Source organism: Rhamphochromis sp. 'chilingali' (genome assembly GCF_963969265.1).
Source record: "Rhamphochromis sp. 'chilingali' genome assembly, chromosome: 16".
NCBI lineage: Eukaryota > Metazoa > Chordata > Actinopteri > Cichliformes > Cichlidae > Rhamphochromis > Rhamphochromis sp. 'chilingali'.
In genome coordinates, this window is record NC_137943.1 from 32,333,828 (window position 1) to 32,359,681 (window position 25,854).

The 25,854-nt window shown below is 41.3% G+C and overlaps 3 protein-coding genes across 6 annotated transcripts; all 3 read right to left on the reverse strand.

The window, feature by feature from the left end:
* Positions 1-6,389: 6,389 nt before the first annotated feature.
* LOC308383542 (uncharacterized protein) lies at positions 6,390-9,771 on the reverse strand. The gene is made up of 3 exons (XM_080861586.1): positions 9,564-9,771; positions 8,272-8,533; positions 6,390-7,569 (listed from the first exon to the last, which is right to left on the reverse strand). The coding sequence occupies exons 2-3, from the start codon at positions 8,519-8,521 to the stop codon at positions 6,641-6,643; spliced, it is 1,179 nt and encodes a 392-aa protein (XP_080717712.1). The 5' UTR covers positions 8,522-8,533; positions 9,564-9,771; the 3' UTR covers positions 6,390-6,640.
* A 1,533-nt stretch (positions 9,772-11,304) lies between these two features.
* On the reverse strand, positions 11,305-15,151 carry LOC308383513 (tripartite motif-containing protein 16-like). Of its 3 annotated transcripts, none has more exons than XM_080861535.1 (2): positions 15,012-15,151; positions 11,305-13,136 (listed from the first exon to the last, which is right to left on the reverse strand). In XM_080861535.1, the coding sequence occupies exon 2, from the start codon at positions 12,991-12,993 to the stop codon at positions 11,317-11,319; it is 1,677 nt and encodes a 558-aa protein (XP_080717661.1). In that variant the 5' UTR covers positions 12,994-13,136; positions 15,012-15,151; the 3' UTR covers positions 11,305-11,316. The 3 variants fall into 3 exon arrangements, with proteins under 3 accessions (XP_080717661.1, XP_080717660.1, XP_080717659.1); XM_080861534.1 differs by lacking the exon at positions 15,012-15,151 and adding an exon at positions 13,658-14,759; XM_080861533.1 differs by lacking the exon at positions 15,012-15,151 and adding an exon at positions 13,458-14,759.
* A 1,630-nt stretch (positions 15,152-16,781) lies between these two features.
* Positions 16,782-25,541, reverse strand: LOC308383515 (tripartite motif-containing protein 16-like). Of its 2 annotated transcripts, XM_080861545.1 has the most exons (6): positions 25,341-25,541; positions 21,450-25,019; positions 20,158-20,419; positions 19,310-19,455; positions 17,766-18,044; positions 16,782-17,279 (listed from the first exon to the last, which is right to left on the reverse strand). In XM_080861545.1, the coding sequence occupies exon 2, from the start codon at positions 24,874-24,876 to the stop codon at positions 23,203-23,205; it is 1,674 nt and encodes a 557-aa protein (XP_080717671.1). In that variant the 5' UTR covers positions 24,877-25,019; positions 25,341-25,541; the 3' UTR covers positions 16,782-17,279; positions 17,766-18,044; positions 19,310-19,455; positions 20,158-20,419; positions 21,450-23,202. The 2 variants fall into 2 exon arrangements, with proteins under 2 accessions (XP_080717671.1, XP_080717672.1); XM_080861546.1 differs by lacking the exon at positions 25,341-25,541 and having other exon boundaries at positions 20,150-20,419; positions 21,450-25,179.
* Between the last annotated feature and the right edge of the window lie 313 nt (positions 25,542-25,854).

Sequence of the window (25,854 nt, forward strand, 5' to 3'; positions counted from 1 at the left end):
ATAGAAATCCCTGAAAATGTTGTTTATTTGTATCGGTTCATATATTGTGTTCCCAGATGAATCTTGAACAGCACATATAGTTGTTTTTTCTTTATTTATTTTTAGCTGGTTTGCTAGAAATTGACCGGATTTATTACCATGTTCATAATTTTGTAAGCGTAGTCTTTGTACTAAGAATTTTGTTTTTTTTTATCAATTATCTCATTTAATTCTAGTTTTGTTTTGCGTATTTTGTTCAATGTTTCCTGATCTTGGTGGGACGCGTAGGCTTCTTCTAGTGATTTGATGTTTTTTTCTAATTCCTGAATATTTTTGTTTTCTTTTTTCTTTTTATGTGATGAGAAAGAAATTATTTTACCTCTCATCACAGCTTTCCCTGCTTCCCATAGAACAGAAGCTGATGTTTCGGGAGTGTCATTATAGTCTAAATATGAAGTCCACTCTTTTTTAAAATATTTAATAAAGTCTTCATCTTTAAGTAGTGATGTATTAAATCTCCAGTTTTTACTTGGTGTAGTATTATTCTTGTGCATTAGTGTTAAAGATACAGGAGCATGATCGCTGACAGCTATAGGGTGAATCTCAGTGTCTGAAATGTCACTCAGCAGTGAGCTGCTGACCAAAAAATAATCCAGATGAGAGTAGGAGTGATGGACATGTGAGAAAAAAGTATATTCCTTACTGGTGGGGTGAAGGGAGCGCCATGCATCGCAAAGACCAAAGTCGCTCATATACTGTTTGATTATATTTGTGGACTGCCAATTACGCTGAGTTCCCGCTGTATTGAGCCTATCCATGTCTTCATTTAGTCCAAGGTTGAGGTCGCCTCCAAGAACAAGTGTGCCATCTAAGTGTTCAGAGAGTGCACTGAAAAAACCGTGAAAGAATGAGGGATCATCAACATTTGGACCATATACACTTGCAATACATAGCTTTTTATCAAGTATAGATAGTTTAATGATTAAGAATCTGCCCTCTGGATCTATAACTGTATCGAGTACTGTGAAATTAATATTTTTATGTATTAAAATTGCTACTCCCCTTTGTCTAGAATTATAACAAGCTGAGAACATATTAGGAAACTCAGGTGTTTTAAGTTCGTTCGAACCTCTAAGAGGTCTGTGGATCTCTTGTAAAAGGACAACATCTGCCTGTAGTTTTTTGAGTTGGTTAAATATTTTTAACCTCTTTTCTCTGGAGCCAGCTCCATTTATATTCCATGTAATGAACCTCAGTGTACCCATAGATGTTTGTGTATAGGGATGTATGCTGTGTGCGTCGCTTAGACAGGTGGAGAGAATACGTCACTTGTTCATAAATAAAGAGAAGGAGAGAGAGAAAAAATGTGTGGCGAGATGCTCCCTGAGTCTGACTATGTGTTTGCATAGTTACTAATATGAGTAGGCTTGGCTTAAGTGTGTGTATCCTAAACGACTGTGTGCGCTGTCTGACTGAAGTAAATGTGCTGCCGTTGAGCGCATGGTGTGTATGTGTCGAAATAAAGGGTGTTTGTGGATGAGTGTCGAAGCAGGTGATCGAGGCAGTGAAAGGAATAAAGAAAGAAACCAAGGACAGGGGTGAGCAGCATAAAAGCAAGAGGGGGAAAAGAGAGAGAGAAAAAAAACGAGAAGAAAAAAAAACAAACAAAACGTAAACATTCCAATTAAATCACTGACGGAGAGTGACGGTGTTAATTCTGCTATGAAAGCACACTTTAAGATGCGATTTGATACCGGTAAGTTAAACAGATGTTAATGCAAGTTAGTGTGAGTGGATAGGGAAATGGTGTAGCTGATTCTTATCTGGTGTGAGGTTAATACAGCCACGGAGTGATGTTGGGGTCGCGGTGGAGCTGTCCGTCCACGTACAGCCGGTCCACAGCGATGACAGCGCGGGAGCCCTTCTGGATGAAGCCGCGTCGGATTGGGAAGAGGACCCTGCGTCGTTCCAAGATCTCTTTGGGGAACTGGTCGTTCACGCTGAAGTCCGTTCCTTTTAATTCCCTGCCGCGGCTTTTCACCTGTTGTTTTTGTTTGAAGTGGCCGAATTTGGCCACGATAGGACGTGGTCTCCCGGCCGTAGCCCGAATGGGGCCGAGGCGATGTACCCGATCGAAGACGATGTTCTTCACAGTGTCCTCCGGCAGCTTCAGGTGGATTTTGATGAAGCTTTTTACCGTGGTCTCCGCGTCCTCTCCAGCGGCTTCTGGAATACCAGAAAATACCAGATTATCACGCATGCTACGAGCTTGTAGATCAATAACTGTTTCTTTTATTTTTTTATTTTCTCTATTGAGCTGGGTAACATTTTCTGTGAGACATTTCACCGACTCCCTTAGCGTGGCATTTTCAGCAGCAAGCGTTTCCACCTGCTGCTGGCTGTACTCCAGGGATTCTCGCAAGCATTTAAATTCTCGGTGAAGAATCTCCACCAAGGACAGCCTTGCGTCGAAACTGGACAATCGCTTGTCGATTGACTCCAGTATGTCGGCAATATCTTTGCCGGCTGGCGATGTTGAGCCGGGGGAATCTGCCGGGCGTTGTCTTTTCGACGACGGCGTCTCAGCTTTGGCCGGGGAAGCTGCACACTGGGCCTTCTTCATCACGAGATCCTGAAAGCACTGATCAATATAATCTTGGAGAGTCTCTAAACTCTCCCCGTTGTTCTCCAGGGTGTTGGAGATTATTTAGACAAATATTGTTAGTTATAAGACAATTGATAAGTGTATTTGGTAATAGGGGGAGACCGGGGATAGTTGTAACGTGGGTCAGTTGTAACACTTCCAATTTCTCCAATCAAGGCTAAGTTTCAAATGATGTGACTCATCCTGTGCATGCCCAATTCAGTTCTGCTATCACATGTGAAAAATCAGCACATTTTGTCAAACACAGACAATTTAACATCAAAAAAAGTAAGTTTTTCTACTTTATTTCAATTTCTAATAGCATTATCTGCTTTGCAGTTAAACTCATCAAACTTAAATTATGTTATTTGTATGTCTATGGGGATATATTCTGTGTAAGTCTTTAGTGCTAATGTTTTAGCCGTTGGCTGTAATGTTAGCTAGTTCATGGCTATAGGAGTCTGGGTCAGTTGTAACAGCAACAGTCTGGGTTAGTTGTAACAATAATGCAGATGTTACAACTTACCACACTTTTACTTTAACTTATATTAAACAAGTTGGGGCAACGACATCAGCAGAGAGAGGTTCACTGGTCGCTTTTGTATATGCGGTTAATGCCATTGGCAACACAATTCCTCCACTGTTTGTGTTCCCACACATACATTATGCAGACCACTGTGTCAGAGATGGACCAGTAGGAAGTACTGGTAGTGGAAATAAATCAGGATGGGTGCAAGAAACAGATTTCCTCATCTTTCTGAAGCACTTTGCAAACCACACCAAGGTAAGCCATGATAAAAAGTAATGGAATTGCGATGCTGGTGAACAACTACATTTTTTCAGCTTCATTGTTATGTTCAAAATTGGTGCAAGAGTTGTCGGTTATAATGCCCACTGAGCCAATGAGGCCAAACTCAAGGAAGACCAACCAAAATTAATGAAATATTCAGTTGCAGAAAATTCCATAATTTGTCTTTTTTGGGGGGTTGGAATATGTTCAAAAGCTGGATTTCTGCATTCTGTCACACACACACATAATTACATAAATGGCTCTAAGTGCATTCATGTGTTGAATAAACAAAGATTACATGTTAATGTTTTGTTAGTACCCTTATTTCATTGTGTTACATTTCACCCCAGGATATGTTACAACTAACCCAGACTAGGGGGTTAATTGTAACATTTCACTCTTCGTGTTTGAGACCATACCATGCAATGAGTAATTGTGCTGCAGAGAAAATAGCTGCACTATTTAATAGCAGAGACATGTAAATACTTTGCATTACATTTTGAATCCACTACCTTAAAAGAGCTCCAATTTACAGACAGAAATGTCAAAAATGTTACAACTATCCCCGGTCTCCCCTACTGAAGCTTAAATGAATTTGTTCAAATCTAAACTACCATTTGCTTTAATTTTCCGCCAACAATCTCCGGCGTCTGACGTCAGTTACAACATGAGTCGCTTACCTTGTCCGTCACTTGTCCTTTTTTCAGACTAAAATCAAATTAACAAACTAAAATCAAAGCATTCTTTGATTTTAGTCTGTTAGCCCACAAGCTGAGTCCTGCATGAGTCAGTGTTATTTCACTGACACCATCACAGTTTTACACACCTGTTCTGTATGACTTTGTCTCAGGTTTGCGGTGATATCCAGCACTCTGAGCTGATGGCAGATCTGGTCAGTCCACAGTAGCTTCAACCACTAAATTATCTCTAACACATCACCAAACCAAAGTCTTCCTGCTAAGAGTACATCAAAGGTGAAAAGCGAGCCTAGAATGTCATCATTTCTGCTCTCCTCTTTCTTCTTCTTCTACTTCTGGACCGCACACATCTGTCGCTGCCCTACTCAGGTCGATCTAATGAAAATCAGCCAGAAATAATAATCAGAAATCCAAATGTAGAATTTATAGTTCCCCATTGATGCAATTTGGTTATTAAATTTAAGAAGCAGTCTGTAATGCTCACCCCAGCATAGTTGAAGCAGATCATCAAAGCATGCTGAACACTTTCTACCATTCCACATGTGCATTTTCTATCCAGGTACTCAACAGCACCAAACCATAATTGTGAATCCATGGCTTTGATCTGGTGAAAATCACCCTACCCCTACTGTTCATCTTTACACACAACAGATGGTGTTTCTGTATCTTATGACTGAATGAAAAGTAATGACAACCGTTATTTTCAATCTTCCATTGCTTCTACCTGTTGTTTCTCTGTATTATTGTCGGATCTTTACCTTCAAATAAAGTGCCTTCAATATAAACTGCCTTGAGGTAACTTGTTGTAATTTGGTGTTTTATTAAGAAAATTGAACTATTGTGGCAGAAAAGTTGGATGCAAACCAAGACTAAAAGTCCTCAGGCAGGAGTCATAGCTGGGCTTTAGCATCTGGGTCACCCACTTTACCCAGGGAGCTAAACCAGCATCTCCAACAGGTGATTTGTTTGTCTGGCAGTTTCAGGCTGGGAAAGCTTGTTAAACTTTAACAAAACATTATTTGGCACCAACGTGAATGATTTGGGTCATGTTTATCACGTCTGAGTCAGGGAGCAAAGGTCACCTCCTTTATGCAGGATTTCACCTTATGCCAACAGGGGGAAAAAATCACGAGTTCTTAAACAAGCTGTAGGTCATGTTACTACACACATTTCAATATGTAAGCATTTCATCGTGTTTTAGAGTCTCAGAGTTATTTCAGCCTCATCTTCACATATTTTCACAAATATTCACATTATCTCCGAGATCCAGTTGTGAAATTTTTTCCCTCAGTGTAACCGATTGCAACACAACAAATGACTGACCAGTGATTAGTGTTTTACAGTGATTACGACAGACAGCCTGTTTCTGCCACTGCTGCCAAGCATTTGCTCTTTTCAGCTTGTTCAATTGTGGAGGTTTTTACATTCTTTACCTTACAATATAAAGCACCTTGAGGCAACTGTTGTTTTTTTGGCACTATATATAAATATAAATGAATTGAACTGGTAGCAACTTTATGAATGAGAAAATGAAAACAAGTGTCAGTCAGCTGGTTCATGTCCAGCAGGTGGGGAGGAATCAGTGAGTCTGTTACTCCAGTTACTTACTGAGAGGTAAAGTTAAAGAAAACGAGTTTCCTTCATCGCACTAAACCTGCCCACTAAACATGACCCTGAATGAACCCATATGTAAAGGACTGTAGGTTTTAAGCAGGCTCACGTAATGGCAACACAATAGATGAGGAAAGTGGGGGAACTCTGACGACATCTAGTGGACATCTTGAAGATGACGGGTCTGAACAGAGAGCAATGCAGGTCTGTGGAGAAGATTGCAGCACACTGTGAAATATGAACTATGAATAATATCTACATCTGTAATGATGTAATCAAAATAGGCTCCATGTAGTTTAAGTTCTGTTACTGTACTTATGAAGCAAACTGCACACACAGAGTTGGCAAACATTGAGTTTACTTGCATTTAGGCAAAATGATATAAACACTTATCATGAGCCAATATAGCACATTTAACTGCTTTTATTTAGCAGGGATTACACAATACACAAAATAAGTCACAAAAAATTTAATCAAATCTTGCAACATGTTGCTAAGAAGAACCAGGACAACCAGGTCAAAGCCATACTGAAGTATAACCTTCATTAACATAAATCACAAAGAAAACATATTTAAATAAAAATTGTATACTTGTCTTGAACTTTTTTAAATCTTTAGTCCTGTGTATCAAAACTTATTTATTGGCTGATAAAAAGGAATCACATCATGGTTGTTACAAGGAACAAGTGATGAAAAACTCATTTTCATGTTTGTTTTCTTCTATACTGAAGAAGAAATACAAGTTTCTGTGGTAAATATTAAAAGAGCATCCATGTTCAATAAATATTTGTGTCACCTTTAAAGACCAATAAAAAAAATATCAAACTTAGAGAAACATAAAGTCAGGGCTGGAACAAACAACATAGAGTGCCCTTCACTGCTGTGGACAGGAAATGTACCGTGACTTGGAGCATGAGGTCATTTTCTACCTCGGGTGCTGCAGTGATTTGGTTTGTCACTCAGGTGGACTCTTAGATGAAAATTCAGTCCTGATTTCCAACTGAATCTTTCCCCACAGGAGCTACAAATATATGGTTTCTCACCTGTGTGGATCCTTCTGTGACTTTTCATAGTCGACAAGTCTCTAAACTCTTTCCTACAGACGTTGCAAGAATACGCTTTCTCACCGGTGTGGATTCTCAAATGAGTTTCTAGTCCTGATTTCTTACCAAATCTTTTCCCACATGTGCTACAGAAATACGGCTTCTCGCCTGTGTGGATTCTCACGTGACTTTCAAATCCGGATTTCTTACCAAATCTTTTCCCACAGGTGATGCAAAAATATGGCTTCTCGCCTGTGTGGATCCTTACGTGAGTTTCCAATCCTGATTTCCAAATGAATCTTTTCCCACAGGTGCTACAAGAATGTGGCTTCTCACTTGTGTGAACTCTCATGTGTCTCGTCAGGTTGGATTTACACTGAAAAGTTTTTCCACAAGTGTCACAGCTTACAGATTTTTTACTTGTATCAGTTTCACTCCGAGACTTATCTGTTCGGTTTTTGTGACGTCTCCTTTTCTTCAGCTCCGCATTTCTAGTTGATCCCGAGTCCACATGCTGGTTTTCTTCCTGTTCCTCAAGCTCTGGTTCAGGAAAGTTAAGAGCAAGGAGCTGGTCATCGTTTGGTTCTGATTCACTGAGGTCACTTTCCTCAAAACTAGAAGTCACCATAAAACTATTGATCTCCTGCTTCAGTACAATCTCCTCCAGCTCCTGACTGGTGCAGAGTTCCTCCTGTTCCTCTTTAATCTGTGGAGGATCTGGGTCCTCCTGGTCCAGACTTGAGTTCCTCTCCTGCTGATTGGCGACAAACTCCTCCTCCTTACAGGCAGTTTGCTGGTGGAGGTCTAAACGAACAATAAAAAAAATGTAATTATAGAAAAACACTTCTGAGAAGATAAAGTTTTAGTTAAAGTCTGTAATGAGGGCATGTTGCTCACATTTGCAGGTGAAATTAAAAGTGTGTAAAAATGAAGTTATTTGTGCACTCTGATGCAAATGAGAACTTGAGTTCTGACATTTTTCAGCAACATTAAGAGTAAAAAAAACCTTTCAAACAAAAAAGAACTCACTTATTACTGACTGACTGATGATCTATTTTGGAGTTGATCTCGAAACTGATCTACATCTTGATATTTTTCAAAATAATCTTCACTATTGGGGGTGGCTGTAGCTCAGGCGGTAGAGCAGATCATCTACTGATCGGTTCGATTCCCGGCTTCACCTAGTCTGCATTTCAAATATCCTTGGGCAAGATACTAACTCCAAGTTGCCTCAAGTTGCTCTTTGATCTGTGGAATGTGTGTCTGAATGTTGGTAGAAAGCACTAAGAAAAATGTGCTTGTGCGAATGGGAGTGAGTGGGTGAATGCACAAGTTTTGTAAAGCGCTTTGAGTGCTCAAGATTGAGTAGAAAAGCGCTATATAAGAACCAGTCCATTTAAAACTCCCTGTCATGTTTTCACGAATACACATTAAATAGATCTGACTGATACAAACTGTAGGTTTAATATTAATGTTAACACTTCAGAAAAGCGATTACAGTTTTACCGCTGGTCTGTAAATCTTTCTCAGGTTTCCAGATGTTATGCAGCTGTCTGAGCCGCTCTTCTCCGCTCCAGACGACGATGCCTTCATCCTCGTGTTTCACTACAAGCTGTTCTCCCTCTTGACTGATGCAGAGTTCCTCCTGTTCCTCTTTGATCTGTGGGGGATCTGTGTCCTCCTGGTCCAGATTGAAGTTCCTCTCCTGCTTCCAGACCTGCTGGCCAGCCAGATCTTCCTCCTCCTTACACTTCATGTTGATGTGGGACTTGAGGAACAAAGTAAAAAGAAAAAGATTAGACAGGTAAAGGTGCAGCCTCAGTCAGCAGGGCTGTACACTGTGAGCATGTTGCTCACATATGTGAGAGAGGTTTGTACAAATGTTTCAGAAGCACCATGTGACTCCCTCTCTTTGTTGGAAAGTCTTATTAATTCACTTTATAACTATTACTTTGAAGATAAATTTCTACCATCACAAAAATATTATGACCTCTTTAAAAACAAACAACGGCAACTACATGACTTAAATTCCATGTTTAGATGAAGGTAATGGTCAATGCCTTTTGACAGGGGAAAAACCTCCACACAGAAGAATCTTACTTGGCTGAATCATAAATTATTCACCATGATTAAAACTGCAGATGAGCAATAATCTGCATTTTATTTTAGCCAAAGAGGAATGTTTCTGTTTGTCTGTGATCTGACTTTTTCTGCTGGGTCCAAATTTCATTTGATCCTGTGTAAGTTTGTTTCTCTTCCTGTTAACTAGCAAAGTCAAAATCACCTTGATTCATTTAACTTTAATTAAATTATAAATGTAATCATTTTATTGAACAATTAATTTCATTTCAATGAAAAACAATTACTTAAAAGAAAGAGATTAAGTTGGAGAGAGACATGTGGCCATCTTTTAGTGAGTTAGACCCTGATTAAGGGGTATTTTTAAAAGTAAAGCCCATCTCTCAAAGTCCCTGCCGGCCTGCCTCCACCTCGGGAAGTCTGTGGGTGCAGACGGAGGTGAGGAGCACCACAGGCGGCAGAGAACTGTCTGTAGCCCCGGAGTGAGGCGTCGTGAACCGAAGCAGACAGCGAACTGTGGCACAGTGCAGAAAACCGAAGCTTTCCCTCCCTGTTTGGTTTTGATGTGTCTCATGAAAGTCTATTGTTAAAAGTTGACCTTTAAAAAAAACGGACGCACTTGTTTGATTAGCTGCTCTCTGATTTTAGCCTGTTAGCTTACAGACTGAGCTCAGATCGTTCCTGTGTTAGTTCATTGAGAACATCACAGTTTTACATACCTGCTGCGTGACTTCATCTCGGGTCTCCGGCTGATATACAGCAGTCTGAGCCAGTGGCGGATCTCATCATCCTGGACGACTGTTTTTAATGTTTTTAACCACGGAGATTTCTTCTGCATCATCAGTCTCTCATTGTTAAACTCTCCCAGAAACTGAAGACAGTTGTGCCATTTCCGCGCTTCTTGTTCTTCTATTGAGTAGACGGCAGACTACACATGTCCAAGGGTAATACTGTCCTCCTCAGGCCATTGGCATCAAGTCAAAGCCTTAAAGTCTGGTACTTTGCGCATGGTCATTTTTTACGAACAGCAGAAGCACAAGACAAAGCGTGCCAATGTTTATACTTTTCACTGTGACTGCCAAATAGATGAAAAAGTAGATGTTAAAAAACAACTTATAGTTTTGTCATTGGGCTGGTAGAAAGCTATGAGTTTCTGTCCCTTTGTCTGACCTTAGAGACTTATTTTAAAAGGAAACATTACAATCCTTTAAAGCAAGTATTTTCACCTCTGTTCCCCCCTCTGTACTTAGCTTTTTTGTTGTCATGTCAGTAATTGTCCAGTTGATGGCTCCCTTGGATCACAAGCCTGTCTCATGAGTCCAAGTGAATATATTCTTAATAAACAGCTTTGAAGAATTTGTGACCAACTTTGTTTAATTCGGAACATCATCATCATGAGTCAAACTCACTCTTGGATCTACAAAATATTTAACAAAAACAAACATCACTGAATCATAAGGTATTTGCTCCAACTCTTAGTCCAGAAACACATGAGTGAACTAGATCAGCTGCTCCTCCAGTTCAGCTGTGGATTTATATCATTATTTATATTTGTAAAGTGGATATGCAGTTTTTCAGTACTAATATAAGCATTTTATATCATTGCTTTATTGACAGATGTTTGGTGTTCAAGGTCAGGCATCAGTTTGAAAAAAACAAACAAACACACTGAGTTGAACTTGAACTTCCTACTGACAAAAACTAAAATTGGTGCAAAAATAACCAGAAACATATAAGAAGCATCCTGGAGGTGCTGCAGACAAGATAGGACCAATAACATGTCAACAGGAAATCCTTTTTACTAATTTGTTTATTTCTTTTTAGATTTTTACTCTCCATTTTAAGCCATGATGTTTGCTGATACTGTGTTCCTACTGTTTGTTCTCATTAATAGTTCTGTTTTTAACATTCTGTGCTGAAGCTGGAGGAAATGTTTCTACAGTGTCAGATGATACAGCTCCAAACTAAATAAGTGACTAACTAACGATGCTTTAATACACTTTACTATAAATTATGATATAGTGCACTTTCTTAAAATTTCTTATTGCTCTGTAATTAATTGTTTTCTTTATAAATGTACAAATGAGAATAAAATCTGTGTGATAAAGGAAGGTCTGTAGACTTCTCTGTTAAGATCAGTGAAGAGAAACAACAACATACAAATACCTAAGAAAAATATTCAGTAAACATTTAGAAGATAGAGAAGTTTATGTTGTCATGTGGAGAAATTTTTCAAATAAAAATATCCATAAGCATTGATAGTCTCCATGGCTGAACAGACACAGGAAAGAGCTCCACCTATAAAACGTAAAAACATCAAGACAACATGTTGAAGATGTCGAGGTACTGCCCATAATGTTTGACTGACATCTGATTTATGTGCAGCACATAAATACCACAATAATGATGGAGAGAAACTAAAAGGGAACTAAAATACAGATTTAAACTTACAACAATATGAAAGACTTCAGTCTATTTCACTTTAATCAACTCAGCAGTGGCTCCATAATCATAGTAAAGCCTCAGTCCAGCATAGAGCGGCTGAGTGAATGTGGTCTGGACTCTGTGGAGGAGAGTCATGGTTTCAGAGACGCTGTAGAAGGACAAAATACCTGCTCTGTGATCCAGGTACACTCCTACTCTGGAGGAACGAGGACCTGAGACACGAGTTTGGATGTTGTTGTACAAAAATGTAAAACTGTTGTTGTAACAATCTAATGACCAAGATTTGTCATTATATCCAAATAAACATTCATAACCCTCTCCTTCTCTGCTGATATTCTTGTATGCGACTGCTACATAAACTCCTCTCCCTCTCCACTCCACCTCCCAGTAACAACGTCCAGTCAGACTCTCTCTACTCAGGACCTGAGACCACCAAGTGAATCTGTCTGGATGATCAGAATAAGACTGTTGTTGATTCATACATGTTACTTTTCTGTTCCCCTCTGATAATAACAGCAGTTTGTGTGCTGTGTTTGGATCCAGTGTGATTTCACATGAATATTTTAAGAATCCAGCTCTGGTCTTTGGCTCTGGTCGTGACAGTAAAACATCCACTTCAGTGACTGTCAGTGAGATGTTTGTCCATTCCTCTCTCAGAATGTCCTGTAGTTTATCTCTGACCTCTGACACAGCTGCTGTCACATCCTCAAAGTAACTCAGAGGACGGATATTGATGCTGGATGAGTCTGTAGACTCACTGAGTGCTGACAGTGAGGGGTAGTTGTGTAGAAACTGGATGTGATCCTCTGTGTGTGAGAGCTGCTTCAGCTCAGCATCTTTCCTCTTCAGCTCAGTGATCTCCTGCTCCAGCTTCTCCTGAAGCTCTTTGACTCGACTCACTTCAGTTTCCTGCTGGGATCTGATCTGCTGCTTCACATCAGAGCTTCTTTTCTGGATGAGATGGATCAGCTCAGTGAAGATCTTCTCACTGTGCTCCACTGTTTGATCAGCAGACTGATTGATGGCCTCCACCTCCTGTTGAAGCAGCTTCACATCTTTCTCTCTGTCCTGGATTCTCTGCTGGATGTTTTGTCGACTCACCTCCAGCTCTCTCTGCCTCTCAGTCCTTTCTGCTGCAGCTGAGACTGTGTCGTGGCCTTTATGTTCATCCACAGAGCAGAGATAACAGATACTCTGCTGATCAGTACGGCAGAACATCTTCATCACCTCATCATGACGAGAGCAGATGTTCTCCTGGAGCTTCTTGGAGGGCTCCACCAGCTTGTGTTTCTTTAATGGAGCCACATCATAATGAGGCTGAAGGTGTTTCTCACAGTAAGATGCCAGACAGACTAAACAGGACTTGAAGGCTTTTATTTTTCTTCCAGTGCAGACATCACAGGCCACATCTTCAGGTCCAGCATAGCAGTGATCAGCAGGAGCAGCTTGGAGTCCAGTCTTCTTCAGCTGCTCCACTAAAACTGCTAACATGGTGTTTTTCACCAGGACAGGCCTCGCTGTGAAAGTCTGTCTGCACTGAGGGCAGCTGTAGATTTTCTTCTTTTCCTCTTCATCCCAGAAGCTTTCAATACAGTTCATGCAGTAGCTGTGTCCACAGGGAATAGTCACTGGATTCTTCAGTAGATCCAAACAGATCGAACAAGAGAAGGTTTCTCGGTCCAGCTGAACACTTTTCTGCGCCATTTCACCCAACAGTGTCAGTGACTGTGTGAGTTTCACTTCCTCAGAACTGAAACTGCTCTGATCTAAACAACATAGGTTTCTGTAGCGAATGGGATCTGTCAGCTCTTATACGTCACCACATGTTGGTTGCACCCATCTTCAAACTGCAGATCAGAAGGGGAGGGAACAAGGGAACATGTGGACAGAGAGGAGGTGCTGAGTTAGAGAGCAGGAAGAGGGAGGGTTATCAGACACTAATTCAATCCTGGAACATGTGAGCCTGTGAGTTTTTCATTTAAAAATAGCACTGCTCAGCCTTTAAAGTTGTTAAATAAACGTAACATTTAAAAGACAATCTTTTTATGTAAATTAGTTTAAATTATCATTTTAGTCATTACAGGATATCAAATACTGCAGCTGAACTAAGAAATTGTTGTAGAAAAAAGCAATAAAAGGTCGTTCCCCCTCTGTCCCCTCCTGGTCACCTGTGCCTCAATTTTATGAGATGAGATGGATCAGCTCAGTGAAGATCTTCTCACTGTGCTCACTGTTTTATCAGCAGACTGATTTTATTCCACAACCTAGACATCCACATTACTCACACTCTCATAACACATACATATAGGGCCTTGGGATCGGGCATGTTATACGGTGTCCAGAGGACAGTCTTTGTATTCAACCTCACCTCTGGCGCCGGTGCCCACCTCTCAGTTTTAAATGCATGTAGACATTGAGGGTTCTCAGGAGGGGCCGTGCTGTACAGTACATGTACAGTGTCCATTTGTGTCTGTATCCAGGTTGGATGAGCGCCGAGTATTTGTATATGTGTGCATGAGGGTGGGAATGCATGTTTAGGTCTGTGTGCGCCTATTCGTCTGTGTCTATATGTCAGCTCGGGTCTTACACTCCACCCCCTTGGAACATCTCAGGCCCTCCAAGGTATGGAGGCTTATTTCCCCTCACCACACTCCCTGCTGGTGGCTGATGCCCTCAGACATCGGTGCGTTCTTGGTGTCCAGGGCTGGGCGCTCAGGTTTGTACCAGCTCACTCCCCGGTACGGCTGCTTGGTGGGGCCTGGTGCCTGTGGCTCGGTCGGGCCCCTTGCGGGGGCTCGATTCACTCTGGCACAGCTGACTGCCGGCAGAGCCCGCGTGTACGTCACTGCCGCCCCCTCTGGCTTCTGCTCTGTGGCTGTTGGGTGACCCCTCATCTGGGGCTCTCCTCAGCTCTTCCCAGGAAGGTGGCACGGTTGCCCCTCCGGTGGTCCTCTTTGGGCGCTCGCACTCTGGGGGCCTCTGGATGTCTGGGGCCTGGATCTCCTCCATGCCTGCTTCATGCCCTGGGGGACGGGGCTGTGGCTCCCCACACCAGCAGATCGTTACATGGAGAAGCCTTTTGAATAGACGAGCACTCATCCACACAGGTGTTCACACACACAAGCTACACCTTTCTTGGCTGCTACCTCAAACCACATTATGCGATGTCAATCTTGCGTGCTGCACAATCACAGTCAGTATTTAATATTTACTGTTATTTACACTTAGCTAGATTATTGCAATGGTGTTGTGTTATTATGTTGCTCTCTTTTTTGCTTGTTTTCTCTTATTTTCTTCTCTCAACAGGTGACCTGGGAGATATTTTTTAAGTGCCCTTTCTCACTGTCCTTCTTTCTTTCTTTCTTTCTTTCTTTCCTTCCTATCCCCCAGTCATGTCTGTCCAATCTGTAACAACTGAAAATAAATTAAAATAAATACAGTGGGGCAAAAAAGTATTTAGTCAGCCACCGATTGTGCAAGTTCCCCCACTTAAAATGATGACAGAGGTCAGTAATTTGCACCAGAGGTACACTTCAACTGTGAGAGACAGAATGTGAAAAAAAAAAAATCCATGAATCCACATGGTAGGATTTGTAAAGAATTTATTCGTAAATCAGGGTGGAAAATAAGTATTTGGTCAATAACAAAAATACAACTCAATACTTTGTAACATAACCTTTGTTGGCAATAACAGAGGTCAAACGTTTACTATAGGTCTTTACCAGGTTTGCACACACAGTAGCTGGTATTTTGGCCCATTCCTCCATGCAGATCTTCTCGAGAGCAGTGATGTTTTGGGGTTGTCGCCGAGCAACACGGACTTTCAACTGCCGCCACAGATTTTCTATGGGGTTGAGGTCTGGAGACTGGCTAGGCCACTCCAGGACTTTCAAATGCTTCTTACGGAGCCACTCCTTTGTTGCCCGGGCGGTGTGTTTTGGATCATTGTCATGTTGGAAGACCCAGCCTCGTTTCATCTTCAAAGTTCTCACTGATGGAAGGAGGTTTTGGCTCAAAATCTCACGATACATGGCCCCATTCATTCTGTCCTTAACACGGATCAGTCGTCCTGTCCCCTTGGCAGAAAAACAGCCCCATAGCATGATGTTTCCACCCCCATGCTTCACAGTAGGTATGGTGTTCTTGGGATGCAACTCAGTATTCTTCTTCCTCCAAACACGACGAGTTGAGTTTATACCAAAAAGTTCTACTTTGGTTTCATCTGACCACATGACATTCTCCCAATCCTCTGCTGTATCATCCATGTGCTCTCTGGCAAACTTCAGACGGGCCTGGACATGCACTGGTTTCAGCAGCGGAACACGTCTGGCACTGCGGGATTTGATTCCCTGCCGTTGTAGTGTGTTACTGATGGTGACCTTTGTTACTTTGGTCCCAGCTCTCTGCAGGTCATTCACCAGGTCCCCCCGTGTGGTTCTGGGATCTTTGCTCACCGTTCTCATGATCATTTTGACCCCACGGGATGAGATCTTGCGTGGAGCCCCAGATCGTGGGAGATTATCAGTGGTCTTGTATGTCTTCCATTTTCTGATGATTGCTCCCACAGTTGATTTTTTCACACCAAGCTGCTTGCCTATTGTAGATTCACTCTTCCCAGTCTGGTGCAGGTCTACAATACTTTTCCTGGTGTCCTTCGAAAGCTCTTTGGTCTTGGCCATGGCGGAGTTTGGAGTCTGACTGTTTGAGGCTGTGGACAGGTGTCTTTTATACAGATGATGAGTTCAAACAGGTGCCATTCATACAGGTAACGAGTGGGGGACAGAAAAGCTTCTTACAGAAGACGTTACAGGTCTGTGAGAGCCAGAGATTTTCCTTGTTTGGAGGTGACCAAATACTTATTTGCCACCCTGATTTACGAATAAATGCTTTACAAATCCTACCATGTGGATTCATGGATTTTTTTTTCACATTCTGTCTCTCACAGTTGAAGTGTACCTCTGGTGCAAATTACTGACCTCTGTCATCATTTTAAGTGGGGGAACTTGCACAATCGGTGGCTGACTAAATACTTTTTTGCCCCACTGTATAAATGCTGCTGCCTGCCGAGCTGATAAAATGTACATTATTTTTTTTAAATGTAAGTTTCTTGAAATATTATTTTGAGGCTATATCTCCCACCCCTACATACAATAAACAATACAGAGTTTTTTAAGGAAGGAGGTCATCTGATCTGCTCTGATCTGGCTTCTCAGTGGACTGCTTCATCTGACAGTTCTCCCACTTTTAACTAGTGTGAATCCTCATGTGTCTTTGTAACTGTATCCTCTGAATGAAGCTTTTCCCACAGGTGCTACATGAATGAGGCTTCTCACCTGTGTGAATTCTCATGTGAGTTTTCAAGTTTATCATCTGACTGAATCCCCTCCCACAGGTGCCGCAGGAGTGCAGCTTCTCGCCTGTGTGGCTTCTCTGGTGTCTCTCCAGTGTTGGTTTCTGACTGAAGCTTTTCCCGCAGGTGCTACAAGAATAAGGCTTCTCACCTGTGTGGATTCTCATGTGAGTTTTCAAGTTTATCATCAGGCTGAATCTTTTTCCGCAGGTGCTGCAAGAATGTGGCTTCTCACCTGTGTGAACCCTCATATGTCTCGTTAGTTTGGATCTGTACTCAAAGGTTTTTCCACAAATCTCACATTTCACAAACTTTTTACTTGTGTCAGTTTTACGCTGACTCTCTGACACAGGAAAGTTGTCTTGCTGATCTCTGCTCTCTGGTTCAGGAGAGCTGGAAGAAAGGAGATGTTCACTGTCCAGCTCTGGCTCACTTTCCTCATAAGTAGGAGCCACCATGAAGATAATAATGCCTTCAGTCTCCTGCTTCACTACAAGCTGATCTACGTCCTGACTGGTGCAAGGTTCCTCCTCTTCCTCTTTTATCTGTGGAAGCTCCGGATCCTCCTGGTCGAGGCTGAAGTTTCTCTCCTGGTCCCCAAAAACCAGTTCCTCCTCACATTCATGCTGTTGTGGGAAAGCTGAGGTGACAAATGGACAAAATTACTTGTCTTAGATAAATATAGAAGTATAACAAGAATGACTACTCGGCAGTGGTGTCTACAGCTGTCCATTTCCAACTCTACAACAGAGTTTAATCAAAATATCATCCGAAATATCATCATATCATTTACCCAGACCTGGAAACTGTTAAAATAAGATTTCATGCACTCACTTCTAACACATTAGTAAATTTCTATGCACCAATCACAGTTTGTCCACCAATTACTGTTGGAAAGATGTTTATGTAAATGATAAGACAAACATCAGACAGAAGGGGAAATTTAAAAGTAGGATTAAAATATGGGGATAAAAAGCAGCGAAGCTCTCAGAAAACCTCGACTAACAATCAGCTGAGTTTATTTAAACACTGGCCTTGAAGAACTCTGATGTGTTTCCAAAATATCTTTATTGAATGAATTAAAGTCATATTAATTTTTAGGTAAGACCATTACGGTTTTACATACCCCTGCTGTGTAAGTTCATTTCAGGTTTCCAGATGTTATCCAGCTGTCTGAGCTGCTCTTCTTCAGTCCAGATGAGGCCTTCATCCTCCTGTTTGAGTACAATCTTTTCTACGTCATCGCTGATGCAGAGTTCCTCCTCTTCCTCTTTGATCTGTGGAGGATCTGGGCCCTCCTGGTCCAGACTGGAGTTCCTCTCCTGGTTGGAGACCTGCTGGTCATACAGGCCCTCCTCTTCCTCACACTTCATGTTAGGGGGAGATCTTGAGGAACAAAGGGTCACTGAGGAAAAAGGTTAATAATGTGATGACAGGAAAACACATCTGAGCAAATATAGTCCACTCTGAGCATGTCCTCATATGGGAGTGAAATTTAAACTGTACAAACGTGAACAATGAAAGTGTAAGTTACTCTCGAGCTCTGATACTCTTATTAGGAAAGTTCAGAGTACAAATCATTCAGGTAGCTGCTGCCAGCTTCACGCTGCAAGTAAATGTTTGTCATTGTTGTAGATTAAACTGAAAATCTCACAGTGCCATAGCAGATAAGTACCAGTCAGGTTTCACAGCCAGTCATTGCACAGAATCAACCCAACTAAAGTCATCAGTGATCTGAAGATTATTAGGGACTCAGAGTTTCAGTCTTAGTTCTATTTGATCTCATTGCTGCCTTTGATACTGTTGATCATGACATTTTAAATCAAAGGTTTCATCATTTAGTTGGTTTAACTGGACAGTTCTCAATTGGCTCTCGACCTTTGACCCAGTTAAACCTCTCAGGTCATCAGGTTCAGATCTGTTAACTGTTCCCAAAATCAGATGTAAGTGTGCTAAGAGTGTGTTCAGTTACTGTGCTCCTGTTCTTTGGAGCATGCAGCCATAGTTTGCCTGCTGTGGCTGCATTCAAAACTAACAACTATGTTTCCATGCTTTGTGAATAACACTGACATCTGTGAGATTTGAGCTGATTTAGTTCGAGTTAAGACTGTTTATTAGAACATTACAAAGTTATTTTAAAAACTTCATCATTTTCTTGAACCCAAATATAATTCAGTTGAAAAATATACATTTTAACATGAGGTGAGGATGGTGGGGGAGGCACGATGGTCTTGTAGGGTTAGACCCTGATTAAGGGGTATTTTTGAAAGTAAAGCCCATCTCTCAAAGTCCCTGCCGGCCTGCCTCCACCTCGGGAAGCCTGTGGGTGCAGACGGACGTGAGGAGCACCACAGGCGGCAGAGGACTGTCTGTAGCCCCGGAGTGAGGGTCAGAGAGCCGAAGCAGACAGCGAACTGTGGCACAGTGCAGAAAACAGAAGCTTTCCCTCCCTGCCTCTTTTATCTTAATCTTCTAAATAAATCTTCTATAAAGGCACTTTCTCTCGGTCTCAAGGTTTGTTTAATGCTAAAAGTTTACCGTAAAAAAGAGACGCACTTGTGTGATTAGCCGCTCCCTGATTTCAGTATGTTAGCCTACAAGCTGAGCTCTGATCAGGTCCTACATGAGTTGTATTCTTGTGTTAGTCCACTGAGACCATCGCAGTTTTACCTGTTATGTGTAACTTTATCTCGGGTTTCCGGCTGATATCCAGCAGTCTCTGCTGAAGGTTGATCTCATACTGGACGATCAGACGTTCTGTTAACCTCAGAGCAGATTTCTTCTGCAGCAGTCAGCCGGTCTCTCCACTATTGCTTCTAAACGAACAATAAAAAAAATGTAATTATAGAAAAACACTTCTGAGAAGATAAAGTTTTAGTTAAAGTCTGTAATGAGGGCATGTTGCTCACATTTGCAGGTGAAATTAAAAGTGTGTAAAAATGAAGTTATTTGTGCACTCTGATGCAAATGAGAACTTGAGTTCTGACATTTTTCAGCAACATTAAGAGTAAAAAAAACCTTTCAAACAAAAAAGAACTCACTTATTACTGACTGACTGATGATCTATTTTGGAGTTGATCTCCAAACTGATCTACATCTTGATATTTTTCAAAATAATCTTCACTATTGGGGGTGGCTGTAGCTCAGGCGGTAGAGCAGATCATCTACTGATCGGTTCGATTCCCGGCTTCACCTAGTCTGCATTTCAAATATCCTTGGGCAAGATACTAACTCCAAGTTGCCTCAAGTTGCTCTTTGATCTGTGGAATGTGTGTCTGAATGTTGGTAGAAAGCACTAAGAAAAATGTGCTTGTGCGAATGGGAGTGAGTGGGTGAATGCACACGTTTTGTAAAGCGCTTTGAGTGCTCAAGATTGAGTAGAAAAGCGCTATATAAGAACCAGTCCATTTAAAACTCCCTGTCATGTTTTCACGAATACACATTAAATAGATCTGACTGATACAAACTGTAGGTTTAATATTAATGTTAACACTTCAGAAAAGCGATTACAGTTTTACCGCTGGTCTGTAAATCTTTCTCAGGTTTCCAGATGTTATGCAGCTGTCTGAGCCGCTCTTCCCCGCTCCAGACGACGATGCCTTCATCCTCGTGTTTCACTACAAGCTGTTCTCCCTCTTGACTGATGCAGAGTTCCTCCTGTTCCTCTTTGATCTGTGGGGGATCTGTGTCCTCCTGGTCCAGATTGAAGTTCCTCTCCTGCTTCCAGACCTGCTGGCCAGCCAGATCTTCCTCCTCCTTACACTTCATGTTGATGTGGGACTTGAGGAACAAAGTAAAAAGAAAAAGATTAGACAGGTAAAGGTGCAGCCTCAGTCAGCAGGGCTGTACACTGTGAGCATGTTGCTCACATATGTGAGAGAGGTTTGTACAAATGTTTCAGAAGCACCATGTGACTCCCTCTCTTTGTTGGAAAGTCTTATTAATTCACTTTATAACTATTACTTTGAAGATAAATTTCTACCATCACAAAAATATTATGACCTCTTTAAAAACAAACAACGGCAACTACATGACTTAAATTCCATGTTTAGATGAAGGTAATGGTCAATGCCTTTTGACAGGGGAAAAACCTCCACACAGAAGAATCTTACTTGGCTGAATCATAAATTATTCACCATGATTAAAACTGCAGATGAGCAATAATCTGCATTTTATTTTAGCCAAAGAGGAATGTTTCTGTTTGTCTGTGATCTGACTTTTTCTGCTGGGTCCAAATTTCATTTTATCCTGTGTAAGTTTGTTTCTCTTCCTGTTAACTAGCAAAGTCAAAATCACCTTGATTCATTTAACTTTAATTCAATTATAAATGTAATCATTTTATTGAACAATTAATTTCATTTCAATGAAAAACAATTACTTAAAAGAAAGAGATTAAGTTGGAGAGAGACATGTGGCCATCTTTTAGTGAGTTAGACCCTGATTAAGGGGTATTTTTAAAAGTAAAGCCCATCTCTCAAAGTCCCTGCCGGCCTGCCTCCACCTCGGGAAGTCTGTGGGTGCAGACGGAGGTGAGGAGCACCACAGGCGGCAGAGAACTGTCTGTAGCCCCGGAGTGAGGCGTCGTGAACCGAAGCAGACAGCGAACTGTGGCACAGTGCAGAAAACCGAAGCTTTCCCTCCCTGTTTGGTTTTGATGTGTCTCATGAAAGTCTATTGTTAAAAGTTTACCTTTAAAAAAAACGGACGCACTTGTTTGATTAGCTGCTCTCTGATTTTAGCCTGTTAGCTTACAGACTGAGCTCAGATCGTTCCTGTGTTAGTTCATTGAGAACATCACAGTTTTACATACCTGCTGCGTGACTTCATCTCGGGTCTCCGGCTGATATACAGCAGTCTGAGCCAGTGGCGGATCTCATCATCCTGGACGACTGTTTTTAATGTTTTTAACCACGGAGATTTCTTCTGCATCATCAGTCTCTCATTGTTAAACTCTCCCAGAAACTGAAGACAGTTGTGCCATTTCCGCGCTTCTTGTTCTTCTATTGAGTAGACGGCAGACTACACATGTCCAAGGGTAATACTGTCCTCCTCAGGCCATTGGCATCAAGTCAAAGCCTTAAAGTCTGGTACTTTGCGCATGGTCATTTTTTACGAACAGCAGAATCACAAGACAAAGCGTGCCAATGTTTATACTTTTCACTGTGACTGCCAAATAGATGAAAAAGTAGATGTTAAAAAACAACTTATAGTTTTGTCATTGGGCTGGTAGAAAGCTATGAGTTTCTGTCCCTTTGTCTGACCTTAGAGACTTATTTTAAAAGGAAACATTACAATCCTTTAAAGCAAGTATTTTCACCTCTGTTCCCCCCTCTGTACTTAGCTTTTTTGTTGTCATGTCAGTAATTGTCCAGTTGATGGCTCCCTTGGATCACAAGCCTGTCTCATGAGTCCAAGTGAATATATTCTTAATAAACAGCTTTGAAGAATTTGTGACCAACTTTGTTTAATTCGGAACATCATCATCATGAGTCAAACTCACTCTTGGATCTACAAAATATTTAACAAAAACAAACATCACTGAATCATAAGGTATTTGCTCCAACTCTTAGTCCAGAAACACATGAGTGAACTAGATCAGCTGCTCCTCCAGTTCAGCTGTGGATTTATATCATTATTTATATTTGTAAAGTGGATATGCAGTTTTTCAGTACTAATATAAGCATTTTATATCATTGCTTTATTGACAGATGTTTGGTGTTCAAGGTCAGGCATCAGTTTGAAAAAAACAAACAAACACACTGAGTTGAACTTGAACTTCCTACTGACAAAAACTAAAATTGGTGCAAAAATAACCAGAAACATATAAGAAGCATCCTGGAGGTGCTGCAGACAAGATAGGACCAATAACATGTCAACAGGAAATCCTTTTTACTAATTTGTTTATTTCTTTTTAGATTTTTACTCTCCATTTTAAGCCATGATGTTTGCTGATACTGTGTTCCTACTGTTTGTTCTCATTAATAGTTCTGTTTTTAACATTCTGTGCTGAAGCTGGAGGAAATGTTTCTACAGTGTCAGATGATACAGCTCCAAACTAAATAAGTGACTAACTAACGATGCTTTAATACACTTTACTATAAATTATGATATAGTGCACTTTCTTAAAATTTCTTATTGCTCTGTAATTAATTGTTTTCTTTATAAATGTACAAATGAGAATAAAATCTGTGTGATAAAGGAAGGTCTGTAGACTTCTCTGTTAAGATCAGTGAAGAGAAACAACAACATACAAATACCTAAGAAAAATATTCAGTAAACATTTAGAAGATAGAGAAGTTTATGTTGTCATGTGGAGAAATTTTTCAAATAAAAATATCCATAAGCATTGATAGTCTCCATGGCTGAACAGACACAGGAAAGAGCTCCACCTATAAAACGTAAAAACATCAAGACAACATGTTGAAGATGTCGAGGTACTGCCCATAATGTTTGACTGACATCTGATTTATGTGCAGCACATAAATACCACAATAATGATGGAGAGAAACTAAAAGGGAACTAAAATACAGATTTAAACTTACAACAATATGAAAGACTTCAGTCTATTTCACTTTAATCAACTCAGCAGTGTCTCCATAATCATAGTGAAGCCTCAGTCCAGCATAGAGCGGCTGAGTGAATGTGGTCTGGACTCTGTGGAGGAGAGTCATGGTTTCAGAGACGCTGTAGAAGGACAAAATACCTGCTCTGTGATCCAGGTACACTCCTACTCTGGAGGAACGAGGACCTGAGACAGGAGTTTGGATGTTGTTGTACCGAAATGTAAAACTGTTGTTGTTACAATCTAATGACCAAGATTTGTCATTACGTCCAAAAACACATTCATATCCTTTTCTGCTGATATTCTTGTATGCGACTGCTACATCAACTCCTCCCCCTCTCCACTCCACCTCCCAGTAACAACGTCCAGTCAGACTCTCTCTACTCAGGACCTGAGACCTGTTAGTGAATCTGTCTGGATGATCAGAATAAGACTGTTGTTGTTCCATAAATGTTGCTTTTCTGTTCCCCTCTGATAATAACAGCTGTTTGTACGCTGTGTTTGGATCCAGTGTGATTTCACATGAATATTTTAAGAATCCAGCTCTGGTCTTTGGCTCTGGTTGTGACAGTAAAACATCCACTTCAGTGACTGTCAGTGAGATGTTTGTCCGTTCCTCTCTCAGAATGTCCTGTAGTTTATCTCTGACCTCTGACACAGCTGCTGTCACATCCTCAAAGTAGCTCAGAGGACGGATATTGATGCTGGATGAGTCTGTAGACTCACTGAGTGCTGACAGTGAGGGGTAGTTGTGTAGAAACTGGATGTGATCCTCTGTGTGTGAGAGCTGCTTCAGCTCAGCATCTTTCCTCTTCAGCTCAGTGATCTCCTGCTCCAGCTTCTCCTGAAGCTCTTTGACTCGACTCACTTCAGTTTCCTGCTGGGATCTGATCTGCTGCTTCACATCAGAGCTTCTTTTCTGGATGAGATGGATCAGCTCAGTGAAGATCTTCTCACTGTGCTCCACTGTTTGATCAGCAGACTGATTGATGGCCTCCACCTCCTGTTGAAGCAGCTTCACATCTTTCTCTCTGTCCTGGATTCTCTGCTGGATGTTTTGTCGACTCACCTCCAGCTCTCTCTGCCTCTCAGTCCTTTCTGCTGCAGCTGAGACTGTGTCGTGGCCTTTATGTTCATCCACAGAGCAGAGATAACAGATACTCTGCTGATCAGTACGGCAGAACATCTTCATCACCTCATCATGACGAGAGCAGATGTTCTCCTGGAGCTTCTTGGAGGGCTCCACCAGCTTGTGTTTCTTGAATGAAACTGCAACAATATTATGAGTCTGAAGGTGTTTCTCACAGTAAGATGCCAGACAGACTAAACAGGACTTGAAGGCTTTCATTTTTCTCCCAGTGCAGACATCACAGGCCACATCTTCAGGTCCAGCATAGCAGTGATCAGCAGGAGCAGCTTGGAGTCCAGTCTTCTTCAGCTGCTCCACTAAAACTGCTAACATGGTGTTTTTCACCAGGACAGGCCTCGCTGTGAAAGTCTGTCTGCACTGAGGGCAGCTGTAGATTTTCTTCTTTTCCTCTTCATCCCAGAAGCTTTCAATACACTTCATGCAGTAGCTGTGTCCACAGGGAATAGCCACCGGATTCTTCAGTAGATCCAAACAGATCGAACAAGAGAAGGTTTCTCGGTCCAGCTGAACACTTTTCTGCGCCATTTCACCCAACAGTGTCAGTGACTGTGTGAGTTTCACTTCCTCAGAACTGAAACTGCTCTGATCTAAACAACATAGGTTTCTGTAGCGAATGGGATCTGTCAGCTCTTATACGTCACCACATGTTGGTTGCACCCATCTTCAAACTGCAGATCAGAAGGGGAGGGAACAAGGGAACATGTGGACAGAGAGGAGGTGCTGAGTTAGAGAGCAGGAAGAGGGAGGGTTATCAGACACTAATTCAATCCTGGAACATGTGAGCCTGTGAGTTTTTCATTTAAAAATAGCACTGCTCAGCCTTTAAAGTTGTTAAATAACCTTAACATTTAAAAGACAATCTTTTTATGTAAATTTGTTTAAATTATCATTTTAGTCATTACAGGATATCAAATACTGCAGCTGAACTAAGAAATTGTTGTAGAAAAAAGCAATAAAAGGTCGTTCCCCCTCTGTCCCCTCCTGGTCACCTGTGCCTCAATTTTATGAGATGAGATGGATCAGCTCAGTGAAGATCTTCTCACTGTGCTCACTGTTTTATCAGCAGACTGATTTTATTCCACAACCTAGACATCCACATTACTCACACTCTCATAACACATACATATAGGGCCTTGGGATCGGGCATGTTATACGGTGTCCAGAGGACAGTCTTTGTATTCAACCTCACCTCTGGCGCTGGTGCCTATGGAGCGCCAGGACTGCCATAATGAATTAATTAAATACACCATTAAATAATGAATTAAATGTAGCAATAATTAATTAAAATTGGAATTAATTAATTAATTAAATAAATAGTTATGACACATGTAATTAATTATTGAATGATATATTTATTTATTTCATTTTGGCAGTCCTGGCGCCTGGCTCTCATCTTGAAATAATTTTATCTGTCAGCCTCACCCATCAAACTCAGGGGTCGGGGTTAACGCTGATCAAGTCAAAACCATTGCTTAGGCCTGGTGGCCATTGTTTCTAGCACAC

What these genes read in the sequence shown, in the direction of transcription:
- LOC308383515 (XM_080861545.1), bottom strand. Translation starts at nt 24,876, where the DNA reads ATGGCGCAGAAAAGTGTTCAGCTGGACCGAGAAACCTTCTCTTGTTCG.
- LOC308383513 (XM_080861535.1), bottom strand. Translation starts at nt 12,993, where the DNA reads ATGGCGCAGAAAAGTGTTCAGCTGGACCGAGAAACCTTCTCTTGTTCG.
- LOC308383542 (XM_080861586.1), bottom strand. Translation starts at nt 8,521, where the DNA reads ATGAAGTGTAAGGAGGAGGAAGATCTGGCTGGCCAGCAGGTCTGGAAG. An exon ending in GAAAGATTTACAGACCAGCG is followed by an intron (nt 7,570 to 8,271) that starts GTAAAACTGTAA and finishes TTGTTCGTTTAG; the next exon opens with ACCTCCACCAGCAAACTGCC.